The sequence below is a fragment of the Zea mays genome, chromosome 1, assembly GCF_902167145.1.
Source record: "Zea mays cultivar B73 chromosome 1, Zm-B73-REFERENCE-NAM-5.0, whole genome shotgun sequence".
NCBI lineage: Eukaryota > Viridiplantae > Streptophyta > Magnoliopsida > Poales > Poaceae > Zea > Zea mays.
The window spans coordinates 60,923,761-60,940,782 of NC_050096.1; the positions used below are offsets into that span (position 1 = coordinate 60,923,761).

Consider the following 17,022-nt stretch of genomic DNA (forward strand, 5'->3'; position numbering starts at 1 on the left):
AGGGCGAGGATGTTGTCCGCCTTCCTCCACGTCTTCCGCGTCGGCTATGTCGACACCTGGCTCCAGGGCAACGTCAGCTGCCCGCTCTGCAGGGTCAGGGTGGGCGTAGATGCCGCCCGCTACTGCCGCCTGCTCCCTTAGCCCGAGGAGGTGGAGGTGGCTGCCATCCAGGTCGTTGTTGCCCAGTGCGTCGATGTAGTTAGTGGTGGAGGGAGACGACTCGCCATCGAAGACAGGCCCGTCGCTGCTTGAGAAGATGTTCAGACATTTCACCGAATACCTGGCAGGTGTACCTTTGATGCCAACCGTAGGTGGCCATGGGGTGAGGTGGTCCAGGCCGAACGCCCCACCGAAGAGGTGTCAACGGCGAGGTTCACGATGACGCTCTCGGGAAAGTTGCGGTCGTAGTTGCCGACCGTGGTTTCCGTATCACGGAGCGAGGAGCACCCCTCAAACGTGTCTATGGAAACAGCGTCGAGCAGCAAGTATTGTCACAGCTTGTTGGCATCGAAATCGAGGCGCTCGGCGTTGGCAGCAGCGTCATCTCCATCGAAGAGTCTGCCCCAGTTTTCGGCGATGATGGATGGTGCTGCGTAGTACTCCAAGCCGCCGACGCACGTTTTCGCGACCGATGCCAGCGTGTCCTGCCGCTCGCAGGCCGCGGCGACCTGAGCATCGAGCTCCGCCCTCAACACCGCGGAAGGCGCAGTGGCCACCGCTACCTCCAGGTCATGGATCGACGCCGAGTTGTGTGCCACCGTCGACTCCCGATCGCGCCACCGCCCTTCCTGGGCAGCGAGGCGGTCAGTGATCTCCCTTAGAATCTTCGATTGTTCCTCGATAATGAGCTTCAGATTTGGCTCCATGACGCTATATTGCTTGGCACGACACATGTAGTGGACAAACGCCCACCCCGAGACCGGTGTATTCGATACCAATTGTCAACAACCTACTTGTATTGCTCAGATGTAACAGAGTTAATAGAGTATTGGAGAGGAGAATGAGAATACCAGAACTAGAGGAAGAGAAGGCTTGGGGAAGAAGATGCTCACACAATTATCTGATGTTCGATCCCCCGATCACTCGATGCTTACAGCTTTTAACCTCTCCACATGCCACGGCCACACACAGCCCACACGACGGCCCACATACGACCCAACATGTTATAATGCACTCTACACAGTCCACACTCGGCCACTGCATTCGAACTCGCCTCCTGATTATATCTCGGTAGCTGACACGTGGTGCGGCTCCGATCGGGCATAGTCATGGCGCTGGAGGATGTGCTCGTGGCCCTTATCATGGCCGGTGGGGCACCAGTCAGGCAGCTAAAGGCTAAAGCCACATCATGCAGGGCTGCAATGGGCTCCGACATGCATGACTTTAGTGGACCGAGCGTGGCGATGGGATGCAGGAATTCACAACATGAAAAGATGAAAGGAAAAAGAAACGAGCCATTTTCTTAGCAAATGAATGGTATAGTGGGTAATTTTATTCACAGTGAAATTTAAAATAAAAAGATGAGATAAGATTATATATGTTTAAACTAGGCCGGCCTGGCGTGCGACACGTGGCCAGACACGCGCACGTCCTCGCCCAGTTGAAAGTGTGCCCGACCCGGCTCTGTCCGTTATTCGTGCCGTGCTTAAGCAGTTGGCGCGTCAACTACACCGACCTTGATACGGTCCGATTATTATTTTTGTTACCAATATATATCTATGTATATTAGAAATGACTATATTTGTTTAAACATAAAGAAACATTAGTTCAGTTGGAGCTAAATTTTAGATTTTTTTTCTTATTTCTCATCTCAGTCAGACACGGTGGGCTTCAGCGGGTCTCATGACGGTTCAACACGACTTTGCTTCATCCGTGACGTGCTTGGATCTAAGACGCGATATGGTGGACTGACACAGCATGACTCGTGAACTCACCAGTCTAAATGTGTCGGGCTGACACGACCCGCTATTTGGACATGTATAAAAAAGCGATAGGACGAATAGCTACATGAGACAATCTTAGTTGCTCTACCAATTTAATAAATCTGACACGATTCATAGTTTTGGTAAATTTAATTCGTAATGAAGCTAGAAGTATTAAAAAAACAAATCTAAATCCTTTTTTTGATAAATTTTGAGCTCAACCAAATGTGCCAACAGTCCTTCACCTAAAGCACAATTCAACAAAGGAATCGCGCGAGGACGCTAAATCCGAGTCCGCACCGTTTTTCTCTATCTCTATCTCTATCTCTATCTCGACTATATTAAAACATCAATTTTAATGGTCGTATTGTATTATTTTTTTGCAAAAAATTCCCTTACATCTTTTGAAATGAACCAGTCGTTCTACTGTCCACATATCTGCACCGTCCGTTCTATCACCCACGTTATCTAACCGTGAATGCCCTCTCCCCCGATATCGCGTCCGCCCCTACCCACGCACGGCGTAGCCGCCCTAGCTAGCCGCCTGTTCTGCGACCGCCGCTCCTTTAACAGAAAATATCCATCTTCACTATTATATAATACAAGAGTTTCGTCGGTTTATTCGCGCGAGCATCCCTAGCCTCCCCGCGCGTGTTTACGTCTACATCAAAATTAAAGGCATGCAACAAAAATATTAAGTGAGATTAGGGATCGAACCAACACCCTCTACCATAACAACACTTATATAATTGTATTAAAATTAAGAGAGATCGATATAGTTGATATATAAACTAATAATTAAAAAATTTAAAATAGTCATACATGATATATATAGAAATCATCGTAGCTATGTATCCATAATATGGATAAATTCTCGGACTCATCTACAAATTTTTATACGGATGTCAAATTTAAATGGTAAAAATAAAAAAAAGTATACACAATTGTTAGCTCTAAACTAACTTACGTTTTAGAACACATGTTCGGTCACTTAGCTAAATAAAAAAGCGAGACTGCGAGGTTCCTTGTCGGTGTTGTCCGCTCGTCAATCGTCCTCCTTCGGGCTTCGGCACAGCAAGCACCACCCCCTTCGCCACCGCCACCATCACCGCTACCGCTACGGCTTCCCACCTCAAAACCCTAACCCTAAACCCCCTCCGCGCGGGAGCCCTCGCCCATGGAGAACCCCAGGCCCCAGGCCCCAGCACTCACCCCTCCCATGGCCCCGCTCCCCGTCCCCATCCACCCGCCAATCGCCCCAATCCCCGTCCCTCCGCCCCGCGTGCCCGCCCCCGCCCCAGCCGCCGCCGCTTCCATGGCCTCCACACCCACTCCCTCCACTGGGGACGGAGGCGAGGCCGAGTACGAAGTCTCCGACGACCACCGCGCCGCGCGGGAGCGCCACGAGCGCGCGGTGCAGGAGCTCCTCCAGCGGCGCCGCGCCTACGCCATGGCCGTACCCACCAACGACTCCGCTGTGCGGGCCCGCCTCCGCCGCCTCGGCGAGCCCATCACGCTATTCGGCGAGCGCGAGATGGAGCGCCGCGACCGCCTCCGAGCCCTCATGGTCCGGCTCGAGGCCGATGGCCAGGTCGACCGTCTCCTCCGCGCGCAGGAGGACGACCAGGCCGCGCGCATCGGCGAGGAGGAGGAGGAGGAGCAGATCGAGTACCCCTTCTTCACCGAGGGCTCGCAGGAGCTTCTCAAGGCGCGCCTTGACATTGCACGGTACTCGCTGCCCCGTGCCAAGGCCAGGATCGAGAGGGCCAAGCGACGCCACGAGGACCCTGATGAGGATCCAGAGGCGGAGGCCGAACTCGTCGTCAAGCAGGCCGGGGAGTTTGTGCTCGAGTGCAGTGAGATTGGAGATGATCGCCCGCTCACTGGCTGTTCCTTCTCTCGTGATGCATCGATGCTCGCCACAAGGTACTTCCTTTTAACCATAAGGAATTAAATGTGCGTTGTTCTTGTATGTCTCAAACAATTGCTGTGACGCAAGGATGCAGAAACCCGTTACCTATTACTAACCTTATATGTGATTTCAGAAATGTAGTTACTTCTGGGTCTGGCAATACTTCTAATTGTTTAGCATATCATAAGGGATATCCAATATAGAAAGAGCTTTTTTTGTTGAGCTGAACAACAATGATAAAAAATAATCTGGACTACTGTAGTGTTTTTTTTTTGTTGTTGAAGGGAAGATCTGGTGCAGCGGCGAGAGCTATCTCATTGAGTCATCAAGTCGTGGGTGCCAAGCAGTTTCTCTGCATTTGTGGGGGAAGGAGGATTGTCACGGTTTATCCCTTTCCCAGACCCCACTCATGTGGGAGCCTCCAACATTGGGTTTGCCCTTGCTGTAATTTTTTTGTTGGAAGTCCATATCAGTGGCGAGAGCTATCTCATTGAGTCAGCAAGTCGTGGGTCCAAAGCAGTTTCTCTGCATTTGCGGGGAAATGATTGCCTCGGTTTATCCTTTTCCCAGACCCCACTCATGTGGGAGCCTCCAACATTGGGTTTGCCCTTGCTGCAATTTTTTTGTTGGAAGTCCATGTTTAGTCAATTTATTTATGATGGATTTATGCACTGTGCAGTCCTGCTTGAGCTTAATTGAGATTAGTTTCTCACCGCAAGAGAACTGCAACTAGTAAGTTCATATATGACATTCAAAAAATTCAGCATCTGTCCATCTGATCACTTGGGAACTAACTAAGTCAGCTGTAGTTTCGATTTTTAGTATCTGAAGTCACTGGGCTGCTAGGAAGCCAGGATCAGGTATTCAGGTTTGCTTTTCTTCTAGTGGATAGAGAATGACCAACATATTATCAATCCAAAATTCCCGTTTGGAACTTGTATCCCTACCCAATGCACATAATTCTCCCTTTTTAACAAACCTTGGTAGAACATAAAGCTGAAGTTAGACATCTGTACTGTCCCCCGTGGTATTGAGTATTATCAAAATAACAGCAATAAGACCATGTTCAGCGATATTTACCTTGAGCCGTTAATTGAAATCAGTTAGCAGTTCGTATGCACAGAAATAAGATTGTTAACTGAAGTTAAACAACTTATCTATGTTACCAGTGTCATGTGCAACTAGTTGCTTATTAAATGTTATGATGTCTATCATATATTTACATTTGTTTTGAGCTTTAACATGGTAGATTATGTTCTCGTACTCTTGCTTCCTTTTCAGGAAATAACCATTTGCTTATCCACATTGTGTAGTTCCTGGAGTGGAATAGTCAAAGTATGGAGCATGCCACAAATAACTAAGGTTGCAACCTTGAAAGGTCACACAGAACGTGCAACTGATGTTGTCTTCTCTCCTGCTGATGACTGCTTAGCAACAGCTTCAGCTGATAGAACTGCAAAATTATGGAAACCAGATGGGTCACTTTTGATGTCTTTTGATGGCCACCTTGATCGTCTTGCTCGCCTTGCTTTTCATCCATCTGGAAAGTACCTTGGTACAGCTAGCTTTGACAAGACTTGGAGATTGTGGGACATCAATACTGGCAAGGAACTGCTACTCCAAGAGGGGCACAGCAGAAGTGTATATGGAGTTAGCTTTCACCCTGATGGTTCTTTGGCAGCATCTTGTGGTCTTGATGCATATGCTCGAGTATGGGATCTGAGATCTGGAAGATTGTTCTTTACACTCAAGGGCCATGTGAAACCTGTAAGTTCTTTGTTTTCTTTTGTTTAGTTTCTTCTCTCTTTTTTTTTTCCTTTTGCAGCATGGAACTTTTAAAGCACCTTTACGGTATTTTGTATGAGATTATACGTATGTTATTGTTGTGGAGCTTTAATTGTCTAGTGAGCACCTCATATGTATATATAGCTTAATTTTATTTTCTGTACCAGGTCCTAGGAGTCAGCTTCTCTCCTAATGGTTATCTGGTTGCAACTGGAAGTGAAGACAATTTCTGTCGGATATGGGATTTGAGGAAAAGGCAAATGTTGTATTCTATTCCAGCTCATAAGAGTATTATTTCACATGTGAAATTTGAACCCCAAGAAGGGTATTATTTAGCGACTTCTTCCTATGACACCAAAGCAGCCGTAAGTTTTATGTAATTTATTTAATGTGTTTTTCTTATTCCCTCATTAGCCAATTGGTCTCTCATGCATTCTATATTTTCAGCTGTGGTCAGCTCGTGATTACAAACCAATCAAAAGTTTGGTGGGCCATGAGTCGAAGGTTACTAGTTTGGATATTAGTGGAGGTGAGATATTACTTATGGATTTCTTTGTTCCTGTGTACATATTATTATACATTCAGAAGCCTTCAGGAGCAGTAATCAATTCTGCCCTGCATCTGATTCTGAAAATCAAGATGGGGTTATTCATCATTGGAATTTTCATGTCTGATCCTTCACTTGCTTTCTACTTTCTAGTTTCTTAGCTAGCAGTGGCAATTTCAGTGGTTATGCTGTTGTATACTCCCTTTGTCCCAAAATATAATTCGTTTTAGATCAAACAAACATTCATTAATTAACCTATTAATATAGTTTGTAAGTATGTCTACATTCATTATCATTCATTCGAACGTGGACAGGAAGAAAGAGGGCTAGAAAACTATATTTTGGAATGGAGGGAGTATTGTTTTGCTAGATTTATGTGTAAACTTTATTGAAAATTGTACATTTAGGACCTTCAGATGCGGTGTTTTCTAATCACTTGCATCTTTATTTTGCCCTGCTTATTATTTTTCCCCTTTTGCTGGACTTTCAGTCTTTAGAAAATTCACTGTGTTACTTTGTATACTAGATGATATATCTGATACCATTCACATGTAGGTGACCCTTTTTTGCCGTGTGATGTACTGATGTTTTTGCGAAAATTTCGTACATAAGCTTAACATGTTTATAAACTTCTCGTCGATAATGGATCTGTGGTTAATGCAGATGGACAGAAGATTGTGACTGTGTCGCTTGATCGTACGATAAAAATTTGGTCATGCAGAAGTAGCACACAAGATAATGAGATGGAACTGGATTGAGACAATTGGGTTCATTGTTGCCAGCCCCGCTTCTCTATTCATCAGCTAGAAGTAGATATTCTCCCTTTTTGCTGATCAGACATTCCAATCAGTCATTGGTGCTATTGCACGGAACTATTTCATAGCATGTATAAACCCTTGGCTTGAGAAATATGTTCTGCACTTACTTTGCTGATATTCCTTGTCATATACTAGGGCTAGTTTGGCTACCCCATTTTTTAAGGGATTTTCATTTTTCTAACGACCCGTTTGGATCATTAGAATTTAACAATAGTAATTTTGGCATATATTAATTAAGCTAATTCAGTTTTATACAAAATATATTTATATATTATTTTAGTAAGATGTCAGAGATATTTATGTGCTACATTTTTACTATAGAGGATTGGGACGAAAAGTGTCATGTAAGTTATAGAGTAGAAACAAATTTTACTGATACATAAAATCATTTTTCATATCATATCTCATGAATTTGAGATAAGTTTATATCTGAATTTTGGAAAGTGTTGGAATATCAAATTCCAAACTAAATAAGTTACTTAATTGAGTTTATTGAGTGAATTCCTATTTTCCTAAAATGAAGGAATTTAAACGTCCTGTAACGAAAAATAAACTAATTTTCCTAGAGAAAATTGAGTTGCCAAGCTAGCCTAAGATAAATACCGCTCGCCACGTTTTTGAGTTTGACCTCTCGATGCTGCGTCCTCTCCGCTCGACGCGTCTCCTGCCAGCTGAATCGGTCCAATATGCATCTCCTCACCCGGTTCCTTCCTGCCTGACGCCTCCTTCTCACCCTGTGCCTGGTTGGCAGCTGAATCGGCTCTCCCTCCCTGATGCCGCCTCCTTGGTCCATGCTAAGGTCCCTGGCAGGCATCTGAATCGGTCGTCCCTCCACATGCCTTTGATGTCTCTCCGTTCCTCCGAGAAGGATGAAAAGGAACACGGCCGCCTCAGGTGAAGAAGTGCAAAAGAAGGATTTGGAAGGGCCGAAGTGGTCTACAAATGGTTTGTGTTTTCAATGAAAAGAACAGAGACTAAAATAACAGCAGAAAGCAGAGGGGGCTATCTAAATGTACACAGAGAGGGGGGATTTGTCAGTTGAAAGCAGACCCCCCGCCCCCCAAACCCCAAGAAAAAAAGGGGTTATTTAATAAACAAACAAATAGGAGCCATATTCTAGGTAATACCCCCTCCATTTCATTTTAGTTATCGCTGGATAGTGCAAAATTGAACTATCCAGCGACAACTAAAAAGAAACGAACGGATGGAGTACGGTGGAAGGGAAATAATTCCTGTACAGTAACATGCATCCGCCCACTGTCTTACGGGTCTAGACGCCGGCCAACCTCGCACGTCAGTGACTGGCCAGCGGCTACGTCCAGCCACGTTACTACAAAGGACCCCGCCGGCGGTGGAAGATGCTCTTCAAGGTTCATCCTCTCCAGAAAACAACAAAGAAGTTGTCTATGAACAGATAAACAGGAGCCTGTTTTAGTTAGTACATCAGGTTCACATGATAATTGAAATGGACTAAACCTTAAAATTAATCCAATCCAAAATAAGAAAAAGAAAGGATCAATTAAATGCCTTCAACCTACCCGCAGCTTAAGTTTCTATAGCTAGAGACAGACAGCTACAAAATTCGTGAGGCTGGAGCTCTAATTAACACTTATTAAAAGCCTCATGCTTACGTAAGCATGGAAAGCCTCATGTCTACAGTATAAAAAGTGTTTTAAACGCCTGTATACAAGTTTTGCTGGAGACAGCCTAACAACATGCTAGAGTAAACATATGCAGCATTGCAGCAACCTAGAGCATGTGAAGGATCATTTTGCTTCCACTCTGGTGAAGAACATCCACTTGGCTTGGCATGCCATGTCCATGCGTATCCAGCATTCCAGCAAGCTCTCTCACCGACTGAGGTTGCGTTTCGAACCAGGGCTACCAGATCCTCTCTGGGTCCCAACAATTAACATCCAACCAACAAACCCTTTCATCTACTAGCACATCACAAAAAACGTGTTTCGCAGAGGTAGATCAGTAGATGGCACCAACCATTGCAGGCTCATTCCATTCCCATGGCTCACATATGATAGGACATGAAGCTCAGTCGGACCTTGCATCGGCAACAGCCAACCTTCTTCACTTATCCGCGTTCTCGACTCCAGATCTTTACTTCGGTTTGGGCAGCGTACCACAACTTCCTCGAGCTGCAGACAGCCCCAGTGCATGCGCAAACATTCTCTTAGCTGCTCCAGTCTGCTCTTTCTTCAAGCTTTCAGCAGTAACAGCTCTAGTATTAGTTGCGTGGCACCTTTGGCTTGGTGGAGTTTGATACGAGTTACTACCAGCTGAGCTTGGCATCCCCATTAGAACTGCTTCTATGTTATCTGGTGTAACTGGGCAGAAGTTGTTCCTGCTATGTGTCGGAATAGTTTTCCCATTCGACAGTTGTTTCCCTTTGCTTTCTTTGGAGGCGGCTGTCTCTGTGGTATTTTGAACCTTTTGACCGAGTGCATGGGCAATCATCCGTTTTGCAACGACAGGAACCTGTCTACATTTCACATATGATCTATCATTTCCCTTGGCACCATCCCCAGAGAAGATTCGTTCACGAGCAGCTCGATAAGCAGCTTCCCTCTCCTTCAATGACGCCGCTGGAAGTACTGCTGGCTGCTTCAGAGGTTTCAAGTCTGAAAGATAAGGGCTAAATGGTTACTGGTTGTATTTTTCATTTTCTTTAAACCCGTGTGTTTCTATGTAAATTTAGATGTTGAGATCTATGCTAATAATGTTTACTAAGTTCCTATTTGTAACCACAAGGCTTGTGGCTGAAAGACGGAGTTCATATCCTGCATACCTGTATTATCTTTCAGATGTGAGTTTTTAACAGAAACATCTTTGACAACATCTGCCTTCTGAGGTTTTTGAAAATCTGATAGAAGAATCACAACTTGTTACACAGGAGTGAGTACATGTCTACATGGGACCTTACAGCAATATGCATAATAGTGGTTATAATAACATTACAACGCGATGATGTATTCAGAGTTTTTTTTGGGGCAACAATAGCTAGGCATCAAAACAAGTATGTCCTGTGAAGTATCAACATATGTCCATACAAACAATGAAAAACACACATGTTGCAAATGAACCAGATAATAACAGATGTATTGGCTAACCACCCATGTAAACCCTGCAAGAACATGGGTGTAGATTTATTCCGACAACCAGTTTTTTTACATCTCCTATTGCCAAATCTTGCTTGCAAATTGCAAAGATATGGCTTCTCTACAGCTCCTTATAGGTAGATTATGACACTAAGTCCAAATACTAGATGCACTATGCACATGATATGGCAGATAAAATACCCCTCTTTTATTATACAAATGGGCAGAAAAGTGACTCACCTATATCATTTCTGGTTAGCACAACGGACGCCAAATCGTCACTGTTATCAAACTTCCATATCATATCACTAACAAGGACAGATGGGCTGCAACAAACGAGATGACTAATTCAACCTAACGGGAAAACACAACAGCTACGTATTTACTCAATCAATAAGATATAGCATAGCTTTTGAGATAAATATAATGTAGAAAGAACAGAGCAGGTGAGAGCAGCAACAAAAGGTACATCAAACATGAAGAAAGCAACATGTAAGATGCTAAGGATACATGGTGCAGTTGAAGCTCACAATAGTATGGTACCCAAAAGAACATGCATAGATCCAAATTATAGAACACAAAATGAGTTAGGGTGCAACTGGTACTACAGCGGATTACATATATTGAAACACTATTAGAAAGTTGTGTCTTGAGTGTTTAACTGAATTGGCTGTAACTTTGTTTCTCCTGCATTCATGCAAGCATCAAATGCTGGTTGAAAGATATACTTGAAACATACTAATATTGTGGTACAGTGGGGATTCTGATCTAATGTTAGAACATAATCTAGAGAACAGAAAAGCAAAGGCATAGAGATGACAGGCAACAAGTCAAGAGATTTTACTGGAAGCAAGCTTGGCAACATACATGGCTGTTTCAGGGCAGCACTGGAGGACTAAATGTCGATCCTCGCCTTCACCAACCGATTCATGAGCGAACCTAGGTAGAAGCAGGCAAATTAGCTGTTAGGCACAGCACACACACACACAGCATCACCCCAATTGAAGCTAGCAGGTGTACCCATAGATTTCAGCAAGGCGATGCAAGAGAAGGCGGTGGTAGGCCCCAGCAGGCTGAAGCTCTATCGTATCCGCCGCATCGTCGTCCTCTTCACGGTCGCCGTCGCGGCAGTGCAGCTGCTGGAGGGCTGCGATGAGGGCTTCCTCGGTGGAGAGGATCAGGTGCTTGCTGTGCAGGTTGTCCTTGATGAGCGAGGCCAGCTCCTCAACCATGGCGAACTGAGTGGTAGTCATCTCCGGAATTGGATTGCTGGTGGAAGCAGCGACCCAATCCAATCTGCCAGGAGTCGAAGCGCGGAAGTGCTGCTGAGGAAAGCCTAGCGACTAGCGTAGCGGGATTTTTGCAACAACCGCAATCAGGGAGGCGGGATTTTTGCAACAACTGCCTGGACGAGAAGGGGATTCGGAGGAAAGCCCTGGGCTGAAGCAAGTATCGTTAGGCTAGGGCTTGGACGCCGTTGGTGGGACAAATGCTTATTCTGGGTACCATATATCTTCGTTCGCTAAAATATTTTAATGAGAAATTGTCAATAGCTAAAAATACCTCACAATACATATGCTTCTTGCTTGATTACCTCACTGTCATTTATTTAGCACTACCGTACCTAGCGGTGAGAAAAGAGCTGCCGTTCTTGCGATAGCAGGGATGGGTGGCGGCGGCGTGCACAACGATTGGGATGTGGGAAGGGGCAGCAATAGGGAGGGGCGGCGGTGACGCCCCTGTGGACTGTGGTGATGGACGATGACGACGCTGTCAACGATTAAGGGCTTGATTGGCTAATCTTGGATTGAGGTGGATTGAAGTGGTATAAGGTGTATTGAAGTGTAATATGAACTAATTTCTCTTTCTTGCCTGAAGGGAAGGGGAAGCGACAGGGATGATGTGTACGTGATGTTGTAAAGGCAAACTGCATTTACTGAATTAGTTTACGAGAAGTGTTTAATAGGGGTAAAATCTAACACTTTAAAGCCTAGTTTTAATACTCTATTATTTACCTTAATCCATATGTATTGATCTGGATTATGGTGTAACTTAGTTTAATAGAATTGGACTTATAGTGGAGTAATCTAGCTAGAGACACATGTATTGTGGGGTATTTTAGATATTGGCAATATCAGTGAGGTATTTTGGTGAGCGGCCATGTATAGGGACCCAAATAAGCAAATTTGGTTAGTGGGGGAGCCGCTAGATAGGCCATGTGTTATGTGTATCCGTACATGCACGGAGTCAAAACTCTCCATTTGGAACTGGAATTGGATCTGAGTGGCGTACAAACTCCAGAGGTGTGGAGGCGGAGGATCGGTCGGTTAGTCTCAAAGGGAACTGTTGAAGCGGGTGCGGTTAGAGCGTCACACAAAATATATTGTTTTTAGTAGATCATATAAACGGTCGCACATCAGTAAAGCGTGCGCGCACGACGCACGAATATTGAGACATGTGTCCCACTGAAGCAGCTAGCATTTGCACAACCACATGAACTCGCTAATATCCACGATGCCACGGGATGACGTGAACTTTGTGTCCGCATGCGCGATCTATTGAATGCATGAATAATATGATTTTGTTACTCATTTTTCACATCCATAGTCGCATCCACGATGCTGTGAGATGACGTGCATTTTTGTGTGATCGTATGCGCGATCTGTTGGAAGCATAAATAATATGATTTTGTTACTTATTTTTCACATCCACAGTCACATCCACAACTTGTTGGAGATAGCCTCAGTCCTTTCGGACTCTCCGTTCTCCTCTCTCCCACTTTGTATTAAACTAAAGGTTAGACGAGTTGGGTTGCGAATACTTTTGAGCTAGGAAATACGATAAGGGTCGTTCTATTCTATTTTAAAGTTATACATTAGCTCCATAAACTTAGCTTATGCCAAAATACATGGGGACCATTTTTTTTTTCAAAACTTATCAAGAAGTACTTGAAAACTCAAAATTTGTAACTGACTTGTAAAGTTGTGAGACTAATATCTGCCATAATATGATATTTATTCTACTCTCTTTCTGTACCATTCTACTCCCCTTGCACAACATTCTCTTTCACCTCTTTCTCGTATGCAACAGTGTCATTGATGAGGAAGTCCTCCTAAACCATCAAGTGGAACCTGTGGCATGGTGAGAGCACCTAGAGGGGGTGAATAGGTGATCCTATAAAAATCAAGTCTAAACAACACAAACTTGGTTTATAATAAACGTTAGTGAGATCAAAACCAAGGTGCTATGGATAGAGAGGAGAGAACTCTTCACTTGATTGTTCATTTATAATATGTATTAAACTTAGGAACAATAGCGCAAGTGAATATATGAGAACTCTATGGAAGAAAACAATCACAGAAAATGATGCACAAGTGACATGGTGATTTTATCCCGTGGTTCGGCCAATGCCTACTCCACCTGGTGAACTCCTTCGGTCAAGGATTGCACTCAATCCCTCTCAACTGATCCAATGGTCAAGCTTGAGTACCACAATTTTCTTCCCTTTTATCAAGTGTTCCCTCTATGGGGAATCTCCACAAGTTTGAGCCTCTCACCCTTACAAGATTGATCACAAGAACCACAAGAGTAAGGGAGGGAATAGAAACACACACGAGAACTAGAGTCGTAGCAACAATACACACATAAGTCAAGAGTTGAGCACAAAAAACAACGCAGCGGAGCCACAGCTCAAAGAAGTGCTCAAATATCAAGCGCAATGAACCAAATGCGTGCTTGCGGAGTCTAGGCGTCGTAGGATGTTCAATGGAGGCTTGGTGTACTGCTCCATGTGCCTAGGGGTCCCTTTTATAGCCCTAAGGGAGCTAGGAGCCGTTGGAGCTCCATTTGGAAGGCCCTGGTTGCCTTCTGTCTACGGGTGCATCGGACTGTCAGGTGCACACCGGACAGTGAACAGTACACGCGCTGGGCATGGCAGAGAATCCCCTGATTGGTTGGTTTCCGCTTCTGGGGACACCAGACTATCCGATGCGGGACACCGGACTATCTGGTGTGCCTGTTGACCGTTGGTCTGGTGTTGACGTGGCCACTAGTCGTTGACCGCTGGCTCACCGGACTGTCTGGTGCCTCGTGCGAATGGTTCGGTGAATTATAGCCAACACATGCAAGAATTCTCGAGAGCGCCCAGTTGACCGGACCTTGCACCAGACTATCCGGTGGGTGGCACCAGACCGTCTGGTGCTGCGCAGTCCAGCACCTTTTCTATGTTTCTTCCTTTTGTCTTCCTTTGTTTCTTTTGGACTTCACTTAGCTGAGTCCCTGGTACTTAGACAAACATGATTAGCACACAAATCAATTGACTCAGTGTCCAGAGCATACCTTTTTGCTTGATCCATCTAGATTTGCACTAAGTCCTCTTCCAAGCTCATTTTGCCTCGAACACTTTTGCTCAACATCATGTTAGTTCAAACATATTGTGTTGTGTATCTAATCACCGAAACACTATAGAAATGGCCCAAGGGCACATTTCCCTTTCACATGGGAAGATGACACATGGTTCTTTGTTAGCCTAAGAGGCCCTCGATGCCTATCCAAAGGTCTTGCATCGTCTATTCAGATTCTATGGCAAAATCGAGGATGTCATAATTATGCTCAAGTAGATCCAACTATGCACATTGAGGCCATATGGGATCATAACCGTGAAGGGAAAGGCTATCGATATGATGGAGAAGCCTGAATTTGGTGCACATGGATAAGAATGATAACCACTTGTAGTAGTTGGGATATTGGAACTCCAAGATGATCAGTTCATGTGTCTTGCCATTGACAAGTGCCTGTTATTGGTGGGGGCACCTCTGTGCCATTGTCAAGCTCTTAAGGTGGTCATGTCAAAGTCCACATAGTTGGTGCCCAAGATGTCATAGTTTGTGCCCAAGATGACATTATAGTAGATTAGGTAGGGAGGAAGCATAAGGATTTAGATGGCTAGAAGGGGTGAATAGTCTATAGAAATTTCTCTACAATTTATAAATCACCAGAGCAAAGTGGTTAATGTAAAAGGTGGTCCTAATAGACACTACATGCACTTACTATAGTTCATTTTAAGGAAGCCCCCTACACAAGTCTAGTAGCAGGTTGATTCTATCCTAATCACTTCAATACACAAAGCTACTAGCTACACAACTACACAAGATAGCAACTAGCAACTAGTTACAACTAAGAACAATTAACTACAGTAGTGCTACTACTAACACGAGATACCATTAGTCAACTACACAAGCAACATGCGCTACACTAGTAATAATATGAATGAAATACAAGACTAGCAATTTTATAGAACTGAGCAAGAGAGATGGCACAATCATCTTTTCTTCCATGATTTGGCTACTTGCCGACAATTAATCCCCATTGCGGTGAGTCTTATAGTGAATGATTCATGCACTCACTAGCATATCAAGTTAGACTCACAACTTGGGTATCGCAAGAATCAAGCCCACAAGCCGTCCTTCTAGCCATGAGCAATTTACTACAATGTCCATTCACACTCTGCAAGATGGGATCAAGAACCTTTCACAATCAACTTGATCGAAGGAAAAACAATCACCATTTCCCTTACGAATCATCGAAGCTCCAATCATATAGATGGATGCAACCACCTAGAGTAACAAGAATGCCCAAGCTTCAACAATCACTAGTGCCACCAATATGTAATCAACCAATGCAATCATCTAGTAATGATTCAATCTCTCTCAAATGTGTTTGTAAGTGAACAAGAGTGGGAGGCTTTTCTCACCTCTAGAGAGATGAGGGAGATGAAACAAGTGGCCAAGATAGTTCCCAATCTAGTGCAAACATCTAGTTTTGGTGTCTAAACACCAAGCTTAACCCTCCTTGCATGTAGGTGAACTACAAGAGAGGTGTGAGTCATTGGGTATTTGATAGTGATGTACCCAATGTATTATAGGTGATTCTCGGATGTTCACCTCACCCAGTAAAGAAGTAGATGATCAAGAGAAGATAACCTTTGAGAATAATTCTAAAAGCAAAGTTAGAGGTTTTAGTGAAGTGGCAATATCAAATGATCACTCAATATTTAGTGTCCTCTTAGTTGCATCACTAAGCATTAATCATTGGTCAATTTTGTGATCTTAGCTGCCAATGTCTATTCACAAAGGAGGTTGTTGTATCTAGAAAGGATGATAACCAAGTCATATTCCAATGATTTAGATGTAACAATCTATATTTAGTGGATTTTCAATTTGGAAGATGCCAACTTGAAGACATGCCTATTCACCAAACTTCAATTGGGTGGTTATGGCATAGAAGGCTTGGTCATGTTGGAATAGGGACACTCAAGAAGTTATTAAAGAAATAGATGGTTAGAAGGTTAAAAGATGTTGTTTTGAGAAGTACAAACTATGTAGTGAATGTCAAGTCGGCAAACAAGTTAGAAATGCACATCCTATAAAAGCATTCATGTCAACACAAGGCCACTACAATTCCTACACATGGATTTACTTGGTCCAACATGATATACAAGTGTAGGTGGCAATCTCTATTGTCTTGTGATTATTGTGGATGATTATTCAAGGTACACTTGGGTGTTCTTCCTACAAGAGAAGTCTAAATTTACATTAATATTCAAAAAATGCTAATAAAGCACAAAATGAATTTGATTGCAAGATGAAGAAAATTATAAGTGACAACGGAAAAGAGTCCGGCAACAAAAAACATCATGACGTTTATGCAACATACACCCTCAACAAAATGGTGATGTCGAGAGGGAAAATGGGATATTGATCAATTTTGCTAGGACTATAATTGATGAGTATAGCAAATCATAGAGGTTTTAGGTTGAAGCAATCAACACACCATGCTACACTGTAAATTGGATATTTTCTTGTCGGTTTCTTTATAAGACCCCCCTATGAGTTGCTCAATGTGAAGAAGTCAGGTATCTCCGCCTTAC

At 43.9% G+C, this 17,022-nt stretch overlaps 2 protein-coding genes across 5 annotated transcripts; one reads left to right on the forward strand and one right to left on the reverse strand.

Moving 5' to 3' along the window:
- Window positions 1–2,942: 2,942 nt before the first annotated feature.
- Window positions 2,943–7,165, forward strand: LOC100279862 (uncharacterized). Of its 3 annotated transcripts, none has more exons than XM_020550195.2 (7): window positions 2,943–3,848; window positions 4,097–4,265; window positions 4,514–4,566; window positions 5,148–5,601; window positions 5,787–5,984; window positions 6,067–6,148; window positions 6,830–7,165. In XM_020550195.2, exons 1-7 carry the CDS (start codon window positions 3,100–3,102, stop codon window positions 6,922–6,924), a joined length of 1,800 nt encoding a protein of 599 aa, XP_020405784.1. In that variant the 5' UTR covers window positions 2,943–3,099; the 3' UTR covers window positions 6,925–7,165.
- Window positions 7,166–8,384: 1,219 nt separating this feature from the next.
- Window positions 8,385–11,793, reverse strand: LOC100192048 (R3H domain protein). Of its 2 annotated transcripts, NM_001137471.2 has the most exons (5): window positions 11,115–11,565; window positions 10,962–11,033; window positions 10,335–10,420; window positions 9,785–9,859; window positions 8,447–9,617 (listed from the first exon to the last, which is right to left on the reverse strand). In NM_001137471.2, the coding sequence occupies exons 1-5, from the start codon at window positions 11,345–11,347 to the stop codon at window positions 9,097–9,099; spliced, it is 987 nt and encodes a 328-aa protein (NP_001130943.1). In that variant the 5' UTR covers window positions 11,348–11,565; the 3' UTR covers window positions 8,447–9,096. The 2 variants fall into 2 exon arrangements, with proteins under 2 accessions (XP_008675586.1, NP_001130943.1); XM_008677364.4 differs by lacking the exon at window positions 9,785–9,859 and having other exon boundaries at window positions 8,385–9,617; window positions 11,115–11,793.
- Window positions 11,794–17,022: the final 5,229 nt, after the last annotated feature.